Genomic DNA, 17,121 nt, shown 5'->3' on the forward strand with positions numbered 1-17,121 from the left:
GATTCTATGATTTTATGATTCTGTGATAAGTGTAGATACAGGTTCAGCATTTCCCTGCTCATCCTTAGTGTTCTGTTGCTTCTTAAACCTTTCTCTGAGAGACCAGCTGTCAAGGAGGCCCAGGGAGAGTCAATTAGGCAGACAGATTTCTGACTATTTTTATCTACTTCCCCTGACCCTTGGTGAAAAAAATCACTGTATCATTTGCTGTGGAGCTGGTGCTCAGGTGTTAAACTGAATTTTATGCTTCAAGAGAGTTACTCCTGTCAGCTGTGCATCAGATGGTAAGAGCTGCTTGGGCAGGGATAAGTCTTTTTGCTAAAACTAAACTGATTAAACTTGATGGTTTAATAAATCTGCTAATTAGAGAAATAATAAGTTAGAGAAAATTCATTTATTACAAAAATCTCAAACTTGAACAACTTTTAGACTGCTCAAAGCTTTATTTCCTTGTATTGAATTCAAGGAGGGGTATGCAAACAGCAGAAAACATGGCTAGTTAATGAAAAACAGTACTGAAGTTAAAAGGCCAGAGTAACTAATCAAGACATACTGTATCTAGAGATTTTTTTCTCTTTATTTTCATAGTTGTTATCTGTGGGTTTTATTGTTTTGAGAAATGAAATAAATCAAGGTGATTCTTAACAACATATAGTGTGTCCTCATCTGAACTGGATAAAGTGCTTGCTGACCTTGAAGCCTGCAATGGTTTTGCCCCAAAGATAAGCTTGCTTACTTCTTTGCATACACATCAAGACTACTGTAGAAAACACTTGAAACTCATAAGAAACGCAGATTGCAAAACAAGTAGAGGTAACATAGTTGTTTAATGTGGACTTCTAAAATCAAAGTTAAGCTAGTTTGCATGTTAAAGCTCTCCTCTTCCAAACTTGCTATTACAAGAACCAAATGTTTAGAGAGTATTTGCTTAGTGGAAACCATGTCTGTGGAGTCCAATTTTTTTAGCTATGTTAGGCTCTGAGTCAGATTGACAGGATTTTATTTTAGCTGGGACTGAGTTCAAAGCACTTTGGAAATAGTAGGTACCTAATGTAGAAATTCTCTCCAGGTCTCTGTAACAACATTACATTCTTGGAAAGCCTCTCGCAGATAGTACATTCTTCATATTGTCTAGAGTTTTAAGAATTAGTGGATTCTCTTTGTCTCCAAACAAAGCCAACAGAACTAATGCATGTAACAACTGTGTCTGTAACCACTTGTTCTGCTTTTTATTTTACTTTGGAAGGGCATATACAAACATGAAGTCCAAATATAATGTAAGCAGGCTGTGAAGGTGATATTTTAGTGACCCAAGTAGAGTGCAGCATTGTAATGTCAGTGCTTACACATGCTTCAGCCCTCAAGATACCTGTTTCTCACTCTGGACCAACTGCAGTATCTTTACCTTAGTAATGCAAGGAATTTTTTCCTCTCTGATTCAGTTGTACAAACACCCAGGATTATCTGCTTCAGAAGTCACACTTCTGTTGTGTAACATACCTGTTCAGAACTGACTGACTTAAGAGGGGTGAAATTTTGATGTGCTTGACCAAAGGTAATTTAGGGACAAGTTGTACAGATTAAATTTTCCTGTTTGATTTCACTGAGATTGGATTTTACCTGAATGCTTTTAACACACCCTCCCACAACCACCACCCCCCAAGTAATTCATAGGTTGTAGGACTCTGGCTTCAACATAGGTACATAATTCATAGAACATTTGGCAAGAGAGAGCTGTGAATAAATGCAGCAAAGGACGGGGAATCTAAACTGTAAAATCTACCTGGATTATGATGAGCTGCTCTCTGAAAGTGTCATATAAGAAACAAATGTTAAGTATTTTAACTCTTGTTGTTTAACATAGGTAATAGTACTACCAGGAGTCATTAATAGAAAGTAGATACACCTTCAGAAGAAGTTTCCAGCAAATCCACAGGGTAGTGAGAAAGTACTTTACCATGGCTTTTAGCTCTCCAAGATCCTGATGGAGAGATGACTCAATGGGTTTAACAGGAAAGCCAGGCCCACACCAGAGGCAGAGAATAGATCCTGGGAGGATCTTGGGTTTCCATTTATAATTCTCATTATTAAGCACATTGTATGTTGTCCATGAGTAGGAAGGCAGTTAGACAAAAAATGCCCTCAAAGGGCATGCCGGGTAGGGAGTTGGAGCGGTGCCTTCTGCCTCTGGGAGAGATCTCTTGCTTTCATGTGATGGCTGCAAATACTTAAAATAATCAGCACATAAGATGATTAAAAAGTCAGGAGTGTTTGGTGGGGGTGTGGTAAGTAATCAAAGCTGTCAACTGGAAAGACAGGGGCACCGCTCAAAGGACAGAGGGATTCAATGAACAGATTATTTTTTTTTGGTCAAGTATAGGCAGCATGTGTTTAGTGCTTCATAAAACTCAAGTGTACAAGGACTAAATGTCATGCAGATTTAGGACAGGCAAGATCTTGTTAAATTAGCACCATTCACCTTTAAGTGGAATTAGGAGAAAGCTGAGAATTTTCTCTTTTTTTAGATGTAAGGTACTCAGTGAGATAACTGTTGCTTTAAATACATGGATAACAATTTCAGTGTACTTTGTGCATTCTTGGTAGCCATATTTAAAATATTTTTTTAAATGTGAAAATTTTCTTTCATAAGCAGGATGCAAGGAAAAAGATTCAAGGCACACAGGAGACGGTTGTTTTCTGGTTAAGTTTCACAGATGTAATCCTTCTGCAAGCTGTATCATCCTAACTTGCATCTGCTTGTGCTGTTACTGCATCAGGAAAATTGAATTCATTGTCTCTTCATGTGTTTCAGGTCGGCAAATCCCACCCTTAGATCCTCATGAAAACGGTAACAATGGAGCAATCAAACTTGGAAAGCAGACTTCACAGACGGGTAGGCGGTGCTGCTGACCCAACTTGATCTTTTTAGATATACTTGAAAAACAGCACCATTTGCTTTTCGATGGAGAAAGGACTTTGTGATCTCAGTGACGTGGCTCCTTATCTTGAAAGCAGTAATTTCAATACTTCCCATGAGCAATAACGCAAGGATCAGAAGCAGAAAGCTTGACTTCAAAGGGATTTTGCAAGACTGAGTTGGAAAATCCTCTCTAATATCCTGTCAAATTTACAGCGTCAAAGTACTCTGATTCTCTGTTTAAGCCAATGACTGGTTTTTTTAATAAAAAGATCTTTTTATATATAGATTTTAGATTTGCTGCAGAAACTTCTTACATTGCAAAGTGGACTTGGCATATTTTTAGAGTTTTCTCAGTAATAATAGGATGAAAAAAAACCAACATAAAACCTGAATTTTGGCTTACAGTTTCTCTGCCATCTTTTTAGCTGGACTCTACTTCTGTATTTTTCTAAATCTGTAGCTTCATCTCACACTTTCAGTAAACATCAGCAAGAAATGGACTGAATTGGCTGAATAGAAAAAAACCGTAAGGATCCAAAGGATGAGTGAGTGCAATTTTTAAAGGCTAGAAGTCAAAATCTGTGTCAGGAGGTGCTGTGTATGTGAAAGAAGGAGTTGTCATGAAGGACCCCATGCAGTTCCCAGCGTGCTTCGGAAAGAAGTGAAGATGCAGCTGCTGTGCTTTGCCTGGATCGCTTCGTTAATTACTGAAATTGTAAAAAGAGCATAAATGCCAGCTTAATATCCACTACTTACCAAGTTTCCTCCAAATCTGTGCCCCAGGCTATAGTTCTTTCTGCTCAAAGATGCCACTTCCCTGGTTTGTAAATGAGAGTGCCACACTGCCCCACTCCTTTGTGGTCTCACTGCAGCGCTCCGAGAAGCCTTCAAGTTGGAAGAATGATGTTTCTGTACAAAAACAGCTTAAGAGAGCACAATATAATTTGGGGTTAAGGGCTGGAACCTAATAAAACAAACCAGAATGTTTCTTTACAAATGCAGTTCTATGAATTTGTGGAGTAGCCTCTTCATCCACCTGGGGATGAGGTATGGAAGACACACTGCGTGATACCTTTGAAGCTTGATGCACTGGAAAATACAGTGTAGATAAAAAATATGCAATAGGTGGTTATAAACTAAAAATAATGTAAAACTGTGTGTGTTCTCCACTTCCATCTTTTATGAATGTGCACGACTGGGGTGATAAAATCTGAATTTTTATTGGAATTCAATTGGGATTCAATTTCATTGGAAATCGGATCTAGGGTAAGAATGCAGGCTTCAAAACCAAAGCCCAGCCTGCATTCCACAACATGAATTTATTCTCTTATGAGGAAAATTAAGCCCACTGCACATTTGTTGGGGGACTTAGGAAGAGCAAACAAAAGGGAAAAACAACTTTCTACGATAAATCACGAACAGGCAGGCTAGAGCTAGTTTACTGTGTTTATGCGTTAAAACCAGACCTTATTGCTTGATTGTGAGATCGCTTTGATAAAATAGCGCTAATTCTTAGGGCTTGAAACAGAGACGGATGAAATCAACAGGAACCTTTCTTTGTCTTCAGAAGGCTTGAAGTAGTTATAGGTGGGAAATGTCCCACTGGATTTTATCTAAGAATCTAAGCTGCATTGTTTTTTCATATATAATCAATTTCTCAGATATTTTAGACTCCTTTAAAAGCACGCATACTTGAAAATAGGCCCTTGGATAATACACAGACTCAAACAGCTACTATCAGAAAGGGTATTTTGGGTAAACTTTCAGTTGTCACCTGTGCTGATGTATGATCCCCGTCACTGCTTCATTGCAGCAACTGTGTTACAGCTAATCTGGGGTTATTTAAGTGAAAATTCAGCAATCATCACTGTTAATAGTTGGGGAAGGAGATGGGCTCCTTCAGGGAACATTTCACCCTATCATAGTACAAGTGGGTCTGCCAGGGGTGCCTGGCTCCTTCACTTGGCTGTGGAGGGAAATGTTAACCTGGCCTTCAGCACTGAAGAAATACAGAACTTAGCAACATCACAGATCCATATAATTTACAGGATCTATGACTCAATGCTGCAAGAGGTCTGGTTCTTCCTAAATGAAACCCGGTAAAAGGTTAGACCAGTTAGCAAGAAAACAAGGCGAGATCAAAACAACTTTTTTAAAGGTGTAATAAATTTTAGTTCAACATATAGTAGCTATGCAGAACTGATTTTTAGGCTTTCATAAATCTTGGTGGTATATTTTTTTCAATGTGGCATCTCAAAACTCATCACACGCTACTAGAGGTGTCTGAAAGCTTTGTAAGGCAATTCTGCAAGTACCTTGTATACTCTAATTTCTGCTAGAACTGGCAACTGATGCTGATCTGGATGGAGTAGATATTGTCTTGAGCAACCAGCTCTCAGAGTTGGCATTGAGCTGTATGTGAATCAGAACAGGTTTATGAGTTATATGTTAAAGTAGTTTAAAATTGGAAGCTGTTACAATGGATCTCTGGCAGATTTTAAGATTCAAATGCGGGCAAAGTAGGCTCAAAGATACTTGTGCATTTGGTGGTCCAAATTTAAATCATCTTATTCTGCTTTTTAGTCAAGAAAAAGCTTTAAATGAATAAGGATTCTGACTAAGTTCTTGAGATTTGGGTTACGGTGAGCTGCAGCAGGGATCGCTGAGTCACAGGTGAAAAATAACAGGCCGCTGTGCTGTGCAGAGCAGCTCACATTTTCTTTGAAGACGGGGTTCACCTTTGCTGGTGATGTTCCCTCTCTGCTGTCCGTCAAACTTAAAGCGCAGCTTTAATCTGCCTCTTCAAATGGAGGAACAGTTTGTTTTTAAAATTATTATCTTCAAATGTAAAATTCACTATTTCTGCTTCCTGTTGTTGCTTGGAAAGCACCACCATCGTTTATAAACAGCCAGAAGAACGACATACCAATAAAACCAAACTTGGAGTCAAAAGTTTCAGCAACAACCAGAATTCCTCTTAGTAGTTAACGATGGTTGGTGAAAAGCTGAATGACTGTACAGGAGCACCTGACTCTGTAGCTGATCTGCTCTAATAATAACGCTGCAGTGCTAGGTTGGTGCAGCTGGTGCTGGATTCATCTGAGATTGGTTTTCTCAAGGGAGCCGTCAGCAGGACTGACACACGGGCTGCAGTGCCGAGGGTGTTTGGTGGAGCTGGTTTGCACCGTAACTCAAGACTGTGACTGCCTGGTTGGGGGTGACTTGCTTTTCTGGCTTGTCATGAACTAGTTTTAAAAACAAGATGATGAAGGAACTAGTTTTCATATATGCTCTGCATATGTGTGTGTATATAAGTACAGGTTTATGTTTATGCTGACACATAGTGTTTTTTCACTATGTCTGGTTCTGATATTCTGCACATTGTATTCTGTAAGTACATTTTTTTTTTGTTAATGGTCATTTCACCTTTATGGACTTAAAGTTACGGATCAAAGGTAGCGAGAAGATGGACATACAAATAGGTACAATTGTTGACTTGCCATTCTTACGCATGAAAATGGCATATGATAGAAAAAGCTTGTTTGCAGACTGAGAAATTGAAAAAAGGCCATTATTCAAGAATTGGGACTCAGAGGTAATAAAGTTACACTCAAGAAAAAAATTTGTTGGTGGTACAGAAGGTACATCTAAAGTGCTACAATGTAACAGGGGTTTGTATCAATACCTAGAAGAGTTACCTGTCATCCCTTGTCTTCACTAATCCTTCATGGCACGCAGTCATAAGCGTGACCAGATAGATTATACATGCGAGTACTCTGACTGTAATCAGACCGTTTCAGTACAGTGATGATATATTTTACTATCCTATCCTTAATTATTTAAACCAGAGTCCGTAATAAATTGTACATTTAAAATCACCTGCTAAGTACTCTGTTTTGTTTATATAAGGGCTTTGACTGGGCTGGACCCACTCGCTTCATGTATGGGATGCTGCAATCTGTTCATACTTTTACCTTCTGTTTTACGTATTAATTGTATCATACCTAATAATATTTTTTTGCCCTAAAATGTAGTTTTTGTGTTTTATTGAACCTACCATGATTAACGCTAATAAATGTTTTAAATACCTCTGATTTGGGGATGTCTCTGATTTCAATAAAGCAGAACAAAGTAGGTCATATTGTTCACATCATTTGGTCTTGAGAAAGGGCTGTCTGCAGTCTGTGGATTGCTTACCTGGGATTTAAATGTTGCTTGGCCCATGTGTGGCTGCCTTTAGCAGAAACCGAATGCATTCCTAGTGGATCCTGCATTGTGGGTGAATTTTCAAAAAAACAGAAAAGGATTATCTGAAAATCCCTTCGCTAAGTTACTTGATTTATCCATTAGAAGAGTGGCCAGGATCAGCCTGGAAATTCAGAATAGTAGCTGTCAGTAGAAAGTGAGCTTACAGTTACCACTTGCTTTGAATAGCAACCATGACTACTATGGCTCGTAAGGCACTTTCTCTTTTGTATGTTTTGGGGGTTTTTTTGGTGGTACATTTAAGTTTTTTTTCTTACTTTATGTCTCTTGAACTTGTCTTTAGGAGTTAAGAATTAACACTCCCTTACGAAGCATGCAGTATTTCATGCCTATTAGTTGTATTGTTTCAAGAGGTCTTTAAACTCACCAGAAGTTTTTTCCACTGTCTGGTTCATGTTTTCAGAGTTGTTACCACAACTATGAAGACTAGGAATAAAGGATTGGTTTTTTTTTTTTAAGGAAAAACAGGTTTTGGAGTAAGGCTTTTCTAACTACCATGATAAATTCAATGCACAGCACTGCCCAAGAAGCACAGTAACTCAACAGCACAGAACACCAAAGTATTTCAAAGGGGGTTACACAGGTTGTGAGATTAGTTACTGCTTCAAGAGACCTCTCAGGATCTGCTCCCTGCTTTACAGCATTCATAATCATGTTGAAGAAATTATGTATCTTATCTCCAGCTATGTGTAAATAAAAATGAACTCAAGTACATAACTGTAAACTGTAAAATGTGATGTACTTAATTCAAGGAAAGCCTAAGTGAGACCCACTTAACTATTACCAGTGTGTTGGAAAATCAGAAGTGAGCGCTATTTTTCCTTTCAGTGTGGAAAGAGAGCTGTGCCACTCGATGGATCAATCCTGGCATTGTCAATGAGGTGTTTTACATGGCTTAGAAGCATGTTCTTGTAGTGAGTGCTTCAGGTTAGTTTAGAGTTGAATTTAGCAAAGAGGGGGAAGCTTTACAATTAGCCTGAAAATAAACCTCTTCTGCTTTCCTTTTGAAGACTGAAGCTTGTGTCTCGTGGTACTTAAAAGTATTTGACATTTCAGCCTTCAAAATCTTCACGACAGTGGCTTCAGTCTTTCTGCAAAGAGCATCGCAGGACACCCTGCTGTGATCTGAGCACTATTCTGAAATCAGGACAGCGAGGCTGATGAAGTAGTCTGTGTGTCTACTTCATACCTCCACCCCCTCACCCAATCTGTAAAAGTGTTTAGGCTACTACCAGGTTTGTGAAATGCCTCCTTTCCTTGAAAGAACACAGTAAGCTGCATGATTTTTTTTTTCCTCCTCCTCAACGTTGTTTCACCCAAGGCTACAGGGGAATTTTTTTAAAAGTGTTAAAACAGCTATGGGAGGATAGAGCAGCTAAAAGTATTTGTACAAGTGCCTCTGTTAATTGGTGCCAGTTAGTCCCTAAGGACTCAGTATCAACGATACGATGCATTCGTGTGTGCTGGGATTCTTGACCATTAAGAAGATCTGCTTTTGATGACATCCATATTTTAACAGCTGGACCAGCACTAATTACATTGCTTGATACAAGTGCTCTCTCACTGTCCAAAAGTAACACCCTTCAGTAGAAACTGTGAAATCAATGGTTGGCAGCATTTAGCAGGTTAAGATGAGAAGGAATAAGTAATAGCATAGTGTAACATAATGCAGCCTTTTTCATGTCTGAAAAATCAATTTCAGATGGATCTCTTCAGTCTTGATTAAGCTCTTATTGCAAAATATCTGCAAAATTCTTACACTTCTGGTACTACCAAGTGGGTCTTGATGCAGATATGTTTGCATTATCACTTACCACTGCTGTGTATTTTGTAGGAATAGGAGGGCAGGCTCATGCTACCAGCATTAATAACCACTGTGTTTTCAATACATATGGTGTAGAAGTATTACTGGAATTGTTTTGTAACATAGCTGTTGTGCAAACTTGAGGATAGTACACTGGCAGAACTTGAAGTGTAAGAGACCTGTACTAACTTGCATTTAGTGTCACACCAATGAACAAGTTTTTAATAAGATGTCATTAATCAATGCAGGAAAGTATACCACTGTGGTGGAAAAGACTTGTGAGGCTTGTGGTTAGATAGTAAACATTTACCAGCTTGAGAAGGATTTATTTTTTTCTCACTACTAAATCACTCCAGCCAGAAATCATTTTTATCCCTAAGACACTTCTTTGAAAAGCACTGACCTTGCTTTCTCAAAACCTTCCTGACAACTCAAGCTTTATCTTTCTCATCATCTGTCAAAAGTTGAGACACGCCTTATTTATGATGAAACACTCAACCTTTCCGATTGCCACACTCTGATAGTTTCAGAAAACAAAAATGCATTTCCCCTGAAGTCCATTTAATTCACATTTATTTTACCCAGCCGGTGCCATTCCTGCTCCCTCCACAACAGTAAAATACATGTTTAAAGAAGAAGATAAACAACTGAATCCCTGTTTCCATACAGCACATAGAGTACTCTGGGGAAGCGATCTGTTGCGGACAAAGAGAGAGACAAACCCAGGGCTTCTGATTACCTATTGAAAAGTACCAATCAATAAGGAAGTTGGCTTACATATCTAAGAGATGCCCTTGAGTAAAAGGAACATCATGCTCCTTCCTCTTTTTCAATATAATATGATGTAGGAGGCAAGGAATACCATTGCTGTTACTGACTAAATAAATTAATAAATGAATAAGAGGATAGTAACAGTTTCTCTTTGCTTGTTTAATGGGGTTGAAATGTAGGTTAAGCACCTTATGAAAGAAAACCCTGCTTCTTGTCATCTTCAAAGAATCCGTCTGCTTTGCTGATAAATACATGTCAGGAGTTTTCACAGAGCTTTTGCAAGAAAGTGCAATGGATGCAACCTGGAGTACACAGGACATTTCAAAATCCCTTTCCAATATTCTGCAAAAAATCAAATCATCAGCAAACCTAGAATCACTACCAAACATTTAAGTTCATGTCTGTGTTTATCACTTACCATGTGAGACAATTTTGCACCGTAGATATTTACCAAAAAAAGCATAAAATGTGTATTAGGAATCTAATAAGAGTCCTCAGAAAGAAGAACATTCAAAATAAAGACTTAAAATTTTCTGTGCTATTTCTCGAGACAGTCAGGAACCCAAATGAGAATGAAATGTCTTTCCTGGCACCATTCCCTTTAGAGATACTATTTGTCCTCTGAGTTTTACCATACTCTGTAGGTCATTCCTGGTTCTCAGGAAAAATTTGCTTTCAAGGTGGCAACCTGAACCGCCTGCTGGCACCAAACCAGCTCTCCTCTGGAATGGTTCTCCCCATGGTCACAGTAAGGAGGGACAGAAGTCTCATTAGCAGCTGGCATTTCTAAGAGACGTGACTCAGCTTCCTGGTAGTTTTGAGTACAAAGGAGACTTTTGAGATATGCTGGAAATATGAACTTGTAATGACCTAGGAAAGTGTTTTCTACAGAGAAACTTGTTTCCTTGTGACAGAGATACCAGAAAAGGAAATATTATTAAAAAAAAAAAAATCACCACAGTCTTTTTAAAATTTTTTAAAATAGTTTTAGGAGGTGAAATTGCTGGAGAGGAAATAGGTTTCTTGAAATGGCAACAAAGCCAGAATGTCATGTTGATTACAAAATTCTGAAGTGGGAAAATAATGTTCAGAACTGAAAAGAAGGTGCAGACAACATGCTCATGTCCTACCCTGAAAAATACTCTTTGTGGTGGGTCACAGCCCCATCAATGTGACAGAAAAGGAACAAAAGTGATGTCTGAAACAGAAAATTGGGATTAGAGGTGAAAAGGATATCACATTATAAATTGTCAAATGGTGCATATACATGGTACAGCTGTCTTTACACCATCATTACATGAGAGCCGTAGCTAATAAATGAGCATAAACAAATACAAGATTAAGAGTGCATCAGGTGGCTAGACTCCACCTATGAAAAATTATACCATATCTTTACCTGTGGGTATGCCTGGATTTACATAGTACAAAGTACACTGAATAAAAGATGATACCTGTTCGTGCGGTCCTTGACACACCGGTTACTGAGTTGGAGCCCTGGACAAAGGGCTTTGGCTAACGCATTCCACTGCACTTACGCAGCCACCCTGCCTACCTAGTTTAGCTTTTCATGAACCTTGATTCTGGATGAATGATGTTTTGGAATGAGTGGTTCTGCACAAAAAAGGCAAAGTGTTCCAGAGAAGGATATGAAAGAAAGGATGGGGTGGTGATAAATGTATGCAAGTAGATTTGCATTGACCAATTCAACCACAGCATGTAGTAGGTACTTAAGTACTTGCTGCTGGGAGTATAAAGGCTTTACAATAACACAACATCCATCACTGAAAGATAAAATGGAGGGATTTTTATTTTATTTTACTCAGGAGGAAACTAATGACTTAGAAAATCCACAAGACGTGAGTCATCGAGTCATCAATGTCAGCAGGCATGTCTTTCAGACACCTTGCCTCATCTCACTGCGAATCACACACCAGTGAAAGATGCATACCATGGCATAAAAATTGCTCCCTTCCTTATATGATACACACAGTTTAAAAAATTACAGGGCCTGAAGCAACTCCCAGATTAGAAAGAGAGCCTCCGTCTGAGAAGCCTGTTTCACATCACATCAGTGACAGGGAGGTGAGGATGTCTGGGAGCTATGGGTTTCAAAGATCTAGGAAAGTGGTTACTTAGCTGTCTGGCAACATGACTCGACTCATGTCTCTGGTAGTGCAGGAGAGCCTGAAGTTATTGAGGCTGTCTTCAGACAGGCTTGCTTTCGAAGAAAGACAGCTTGCTTTTTTTTTTTTTGTGAAATGGTGCCAGAATTCCTATGACAGGTCCCCATTCCCCCAGATATTTGAGGGAAGATGTGATCCCTGCCATTTTCAACCAGCATTGGAAATTTTCCTTCCATTTAGTGAGAGCTCAAAGCCATAACAAAATCCTGGATGTTAGATAATTCCAATGTATATTTTAAGCTAGGCAGCCAGAGGCAGGAAATTAGAGTTCAGGAACTTGTGATTTTCTTTTGGTGTCTTCAGATCATGCTGGATATAGAATCATAGAATCATTTCAGTTGGAAGAGACCCTCAGGATCATTGAGTCCAACCATAACCTAACCTAACTCTGGCACTAAACCGTGTGTAAGCAAGCCATGTTTCAAGCTAGGGGGCCTATCTGATTTTATATACAATCATGTCATAAAAGGTGTGTGATGAGGTGATGGAAAAATACTCTATCAATTTTTGCAGTCATCTGCAATTTTAAATAGAATTACTACTATAATGTCACAGTTGTAATTTACCTGGATCTTTTGTACTTGAAGCTGGTCTATGGAGAGTGAGATTTTGACTGAGTATAAATTGTTACCCTTCTGTCAACAGGGTAAATGCTTCCAATTCATGTATCCACTCTCTCTTCAACTGCCATCCTTCTAGGAAGCCACTGACTAAGAGCAATTTTGAGTCAGGGCTTTGAGGCCTTGAGGCCTGAGGTTGCTTTGGCATATGTTGAATTACCACATTGTCAGGCCTCCATGGCAACTTTATCACTTCCATCGGAACAGCCTGTTCTATTGCCTCATACAAGAGTAGGCTTCCTGGGTGGTTTTGTGCATATTTAAGTTTTCCTGTGAGACAACTGCAAATGTATTTCCTTATGATGTCATCTGGTATCTGATGATGGCACAATGAAGGAAAGTGTTGTGTTTTATTAGCTACTCAACCCACATGAAGGCAACGAAGATGGTGAAAACTGAAAATGTGCAGAAGTGTTTAATCTCGAGTAAACTCTACTGTCTAGTTTCTAGGAAAGTAGTCAGATAATTGATAGATGGTGTTCTGGTCATCTCATCAAGCAAATTATTTCTGCTTGTGTTTAATAATGATTCCATCCATGTTATCCAGCCTGAAGCAATCAGAACTCGGGTCAGTCCTAATGTGGCCAGAAGCCTTCCCATCCTGTCTAGTCTTTTATAATGAGTTGTTACTGAAATGTGTTCAAACTGAGTCACTGGCCCAACTGAGTAGTTCAGAAATCTCTATCCAGTTCATTCTCTAAGAGACAAACATAAGATTAAAACGTCATTTAACTTTTCAGTAACTATAAATAATTGCGAAGAAATATCACGTGTGATGTCACTGGAATACACAAGCTTTCCCAAATGCATGACATTTTTAAAGCAAGACCCTAATTCTCAGATTTAAAATGTGACTTAGTAAAAACATAATGATGCTGTTCCTTGGTTTGCTGTCCTTCAAAGCTATCCAGATTAAGCCTCCTAGGATTTGCTAAAGATTACATGCCATACTTTGAATCTCAACTTAGAATGTGAAAATTGCCTAAAAAGTGATCTTTTCAGCTTAGCCATCCCTGAGATTGAACAAACAGTATTTTAACTTGGTTAGAAGTTCTGTTACTGATGCATAAACCAAAATCCAGCTCAGCTATTTCTGAACAGCTAACAAGAGCAAAAGCCAATTATTTGTTTTTTGCCTTTGATGTGAGTGAAAATGAATTCACCTTGGTTCTAGTTGCTGGATAAGAAAGCACAATTTTACCAAGCTACTTCAAAAAGCTGGATTTCTTCTGTTATAATAATGAAGTGATATGAAGTACTTTCACTTTCACTGTATGTGTGAGAGAACGTTCATCAATGAAAGCAAAACACATTTAAATCTTCAGGGTTGAATGCTCCCAAGAGTATGACAAAAATTGATGGAGAAGCTCTTGGAGTCATTCATATTCATTCTGAACAAACACTGGTGCACAGGGGAAATTTCAGATGACTGATAAGAAGTGAACAAGGCATATTGTAAAGAATAAATGTGATGAGTTTGGATAATTACAAGCATTACATAGACCCTGGGCAAAGTATTACTAAAGACAAACAGAACAAACAGAAATTAATTCATAGGTAGTAACTTACGTAATGTTTATCAATGTATTTTTTATGGAAAATAGGTGCATTCAAGCAATGAGATGTGACTCGTATTGATTTAATATACATGGATTATTTTAAGTCATTTGGTGTAGCACTGCATGACAATCTGGTAAAAAAAGCCTCAGTACTATACAAAATCAGTTTTACCTGTATCAAGTGCTTTGTGAACCAATTAGCAGCTAGATCAGCATATTTCTACTCTCTTCCAATTGGTTGTTTAACAGCTTCAAAGGTGCTCATGCAGTTCAATGTCTTTATCAGTGATCTGGAAGAAAACACATCTCTTTGCTGATAACTTTGCAATTGACATCAAAATTGCTGGGAAGGCAAAAATGAAGGTAATAAAGTGACATACGGGTGTTTAACATGGTGCTTCAGATCTTAAGACAGTATTTAAAAATAGGAGGAGCCTCAATGTGGAAGAGATACTGTCCCCTGTCTGTGTATGGTGGGACCCTCTGAAGTCCCTGGTTCTGGCCTGGGGAGGGAGAGTGGTGGATGAATAGAAGCTACTCTCTGATCCACTATAGATTCCCGTTTTCTTAATTTCTATTATTTGCCTTACTTGGGGAGGGAAAAAAATGCCAGGAATAGCCAGGCACAGGAAGAAACCCCCACCACATTCAAGGTTTGTAGTGGCTGACTCTGGTATTCTATCAAATTCCTACTAATGTCTATTAAATTGGTTTTTCTCATACTAGGGACAAAGGAAGAAAAAATACACTCGCCTCATTTGAAGGTGAAAGGAGAAGAAGCTTGCTGGCCTGTCTGTCTGCTAGCCAGCCAGAAGAGAGGGGCAGGAGCAAAGTGGATTAGGAGAGAAGGAAGGGGAAAAAGCACGCAAACAAACAAAACCAACGGCAAAATAGGACAGAAGTAGTTTTGAGGTGATGGAGCGGGAGCAAAAGGGTCTCAATGCACTATGGCGTGTTTCCCTCTGAAAAACAGAAGTGAAGTGAGGCAACTTGTGGAATTAAAATAGTGATTGCACTGTTAAAGTCTATATTAAAAGGCGTGTTCACACAATTTTTACAAGCTTTTAACTTTATGAATTTAACGGTAAAGCATCTGTTTATGTATTTATCTGCAACAGGTAGGTAGGCACGGGACCAAAGCAGTGGGTGATTTGGGACAGTCTCCTAACCTTCCTTTGGTGCTGGGGGAGGAAAATGGTGAATATTGACAGTTGTAGGTGGAGAGCAGAGCGCATGGTTGCAGTGCCCACAGTGTAGGTAGGACCTGCTGAAGGGTAGAAGGGTTGTTCACAGGGAAGGGGAGCAATAGGGAATTGTGCACAACGCAACAGATCACTGGCCGACGGGCGCACATGGGTTGGGAGTGCAAAGGTCCCACATGGGGTAATCCAGGGCAGAGCATCTTTTGCTACATGAGGCTTTCCGCGGGCCTTTTCACCCTTTGCAACTTCAGAAACGCTGTTGGGTGTTCCAGCTTTGCCTCTGCAAAGTGCTCGTACCTGTTTTAAGGTGACCCACCAAAGTACCAGAAAAAAGTCTGAAAGGCATGTCCCTGTTTTTGCACAGTGTATCAATTGCATATTGCAATCTAACAGGTTCACATGTGTATCATTTGTACAATTAAGCTATAAATAATTCAGTATTTGGTAGTCGAAGATTCCATCAATAATATTATGCAGATTTTTTTCTTTTTTCTTTCCTGAATGCAAAGTAAATAAATATTTCATAAACAATCTCTCAGGCAGAGTGTTCAAGCTTGTGTGCAGAAGCAGAACACCTCTGCAACAAACAAAATGGAGCAGGGAGATGATTCTAGAAACCTTCGGTCTTTACTCTTAGAGGTAATGAACTAATCAGAGCAAAGAGATTTCATGTGTGTATTAGCTCCATATTAGTAACCTGAGCCTCCTGCATCTGTTAGAGGAGCATTTTGTGCACGTGCTTGTTTCCTGACACAAGACAAGGGTAACAGAGAATTTTCCAGGAGATGCACACAACCCACCAGAGCAGAGTGTCTGGGGGTGCCCATGGGAGCTGTGATTTTTGCGAATCTGCAAACTCTTAATTTTCTGCATGTTAGTGTTCCTCTGGATCACATAAACCTGTGCAATTGCAGAGAAAGAGCTGTAGCTGGCATAAGTGGTTGTGATTTAATTCATCATTCAGAGTGGAGGAAGATCCTCATATTATTTAGTAACAGACTACAGGGGAATGGATCTTTCCTCATCAGTCACTACGCAACTGATTGAATCCACTGACGGTTTGAATTTCTTTTGCTCTGTCCATTTTCAGACTCTTAGTTAATTTGATCTTTCAGCAGAGACAAACATTTCATTCTAATGTTCATGATACGTATTTATTTTTAGAGTGTTGTTAACGTAGTTTTTGCTGTCCCTTTCTGTCTGGCCCTGCTTAATTGATGAAAAAAATAGCTGTCTAAAATGTTATTGAGAAAAGTTGCTAATTTTTCCCCAGAGATCTCCTCCTTGTGTTTGTCTTCAGTCAATTCTACTCAATTTTGTAAGAAAAATCTAGCACTGCTTCTTCAGCGTGTGTTTACTTTCTCTTGTAACCATTGCAAACTAATGTATCCTGGGAAAAGGAGTTGGATTCTTCTCATTCGCAAATACCATTAACAGAATTATGGACCAAATTCCATACACAGCTCCAAATTACACACTCAATTAGGGCCTGATCCAACGCTTATTAAAGTCACTGGAAAAAATCTCTCTGAGTTTAATGGACTTTAGCTCAGCCCGTGGGGAATGGACATTTCCACTGCGGATGATCAGTTTAATCTTCGAGCATGCTGGAATTTACACAATGATAGACTCATAGGGCTGGAAAGGACTGCAGAGGTCACATCTCAAGGCAGGATGAGCTAAATTTATATCTCCCAACAGATGTCTAACCTGTTCTTAAAGGGCAGTGACTGGGACTCCATGGATTGCGCTTCCAGGCAATCTTTTTCGTTAATTATCCTTACTCTTAAAAGTTC

At 39.0% G+C, this 17,121-nt stretch overlaps 1 protein-coding gene across 1 annotated transcript in view; it reads left to right on the forward strand.

Annotated features, from left to right (window-relative positions):
* RAB31 (RAB31, member RAS oncogene family) overlaps nt 1–2,910 on the forward strand; it is a gene marked incomplete at both ends in the record, with an annotated part of 64,963 nt that extends 62,053 nt beyond the window's left edge. Inside the window, one exon of the mRNA XM_080340243.1 lies at nt 2,813–2,910. Coding sequence (XP_080196369.1) covers nt 2,813–2,910 — 98 coding nt within the window. The remainder of the gene's footprint in view (nt 1–2,812) is intronic.
* Between the last annotated feature and the right edge of the window lie 14,211 nt (nt 2,911–17,121).

This window comes from Nesoenas mayeri (assembly GCF_963082525.1).
Source record: "Nesoenas mayeri genome assembly, chromosome: 2".
NCBI classification, from domain to species: Eukaryota; Metazoa; Chordata; class Aves; order Columbiformes; family Columbidae; genus Nesoenas; species Nesoenas mayeri.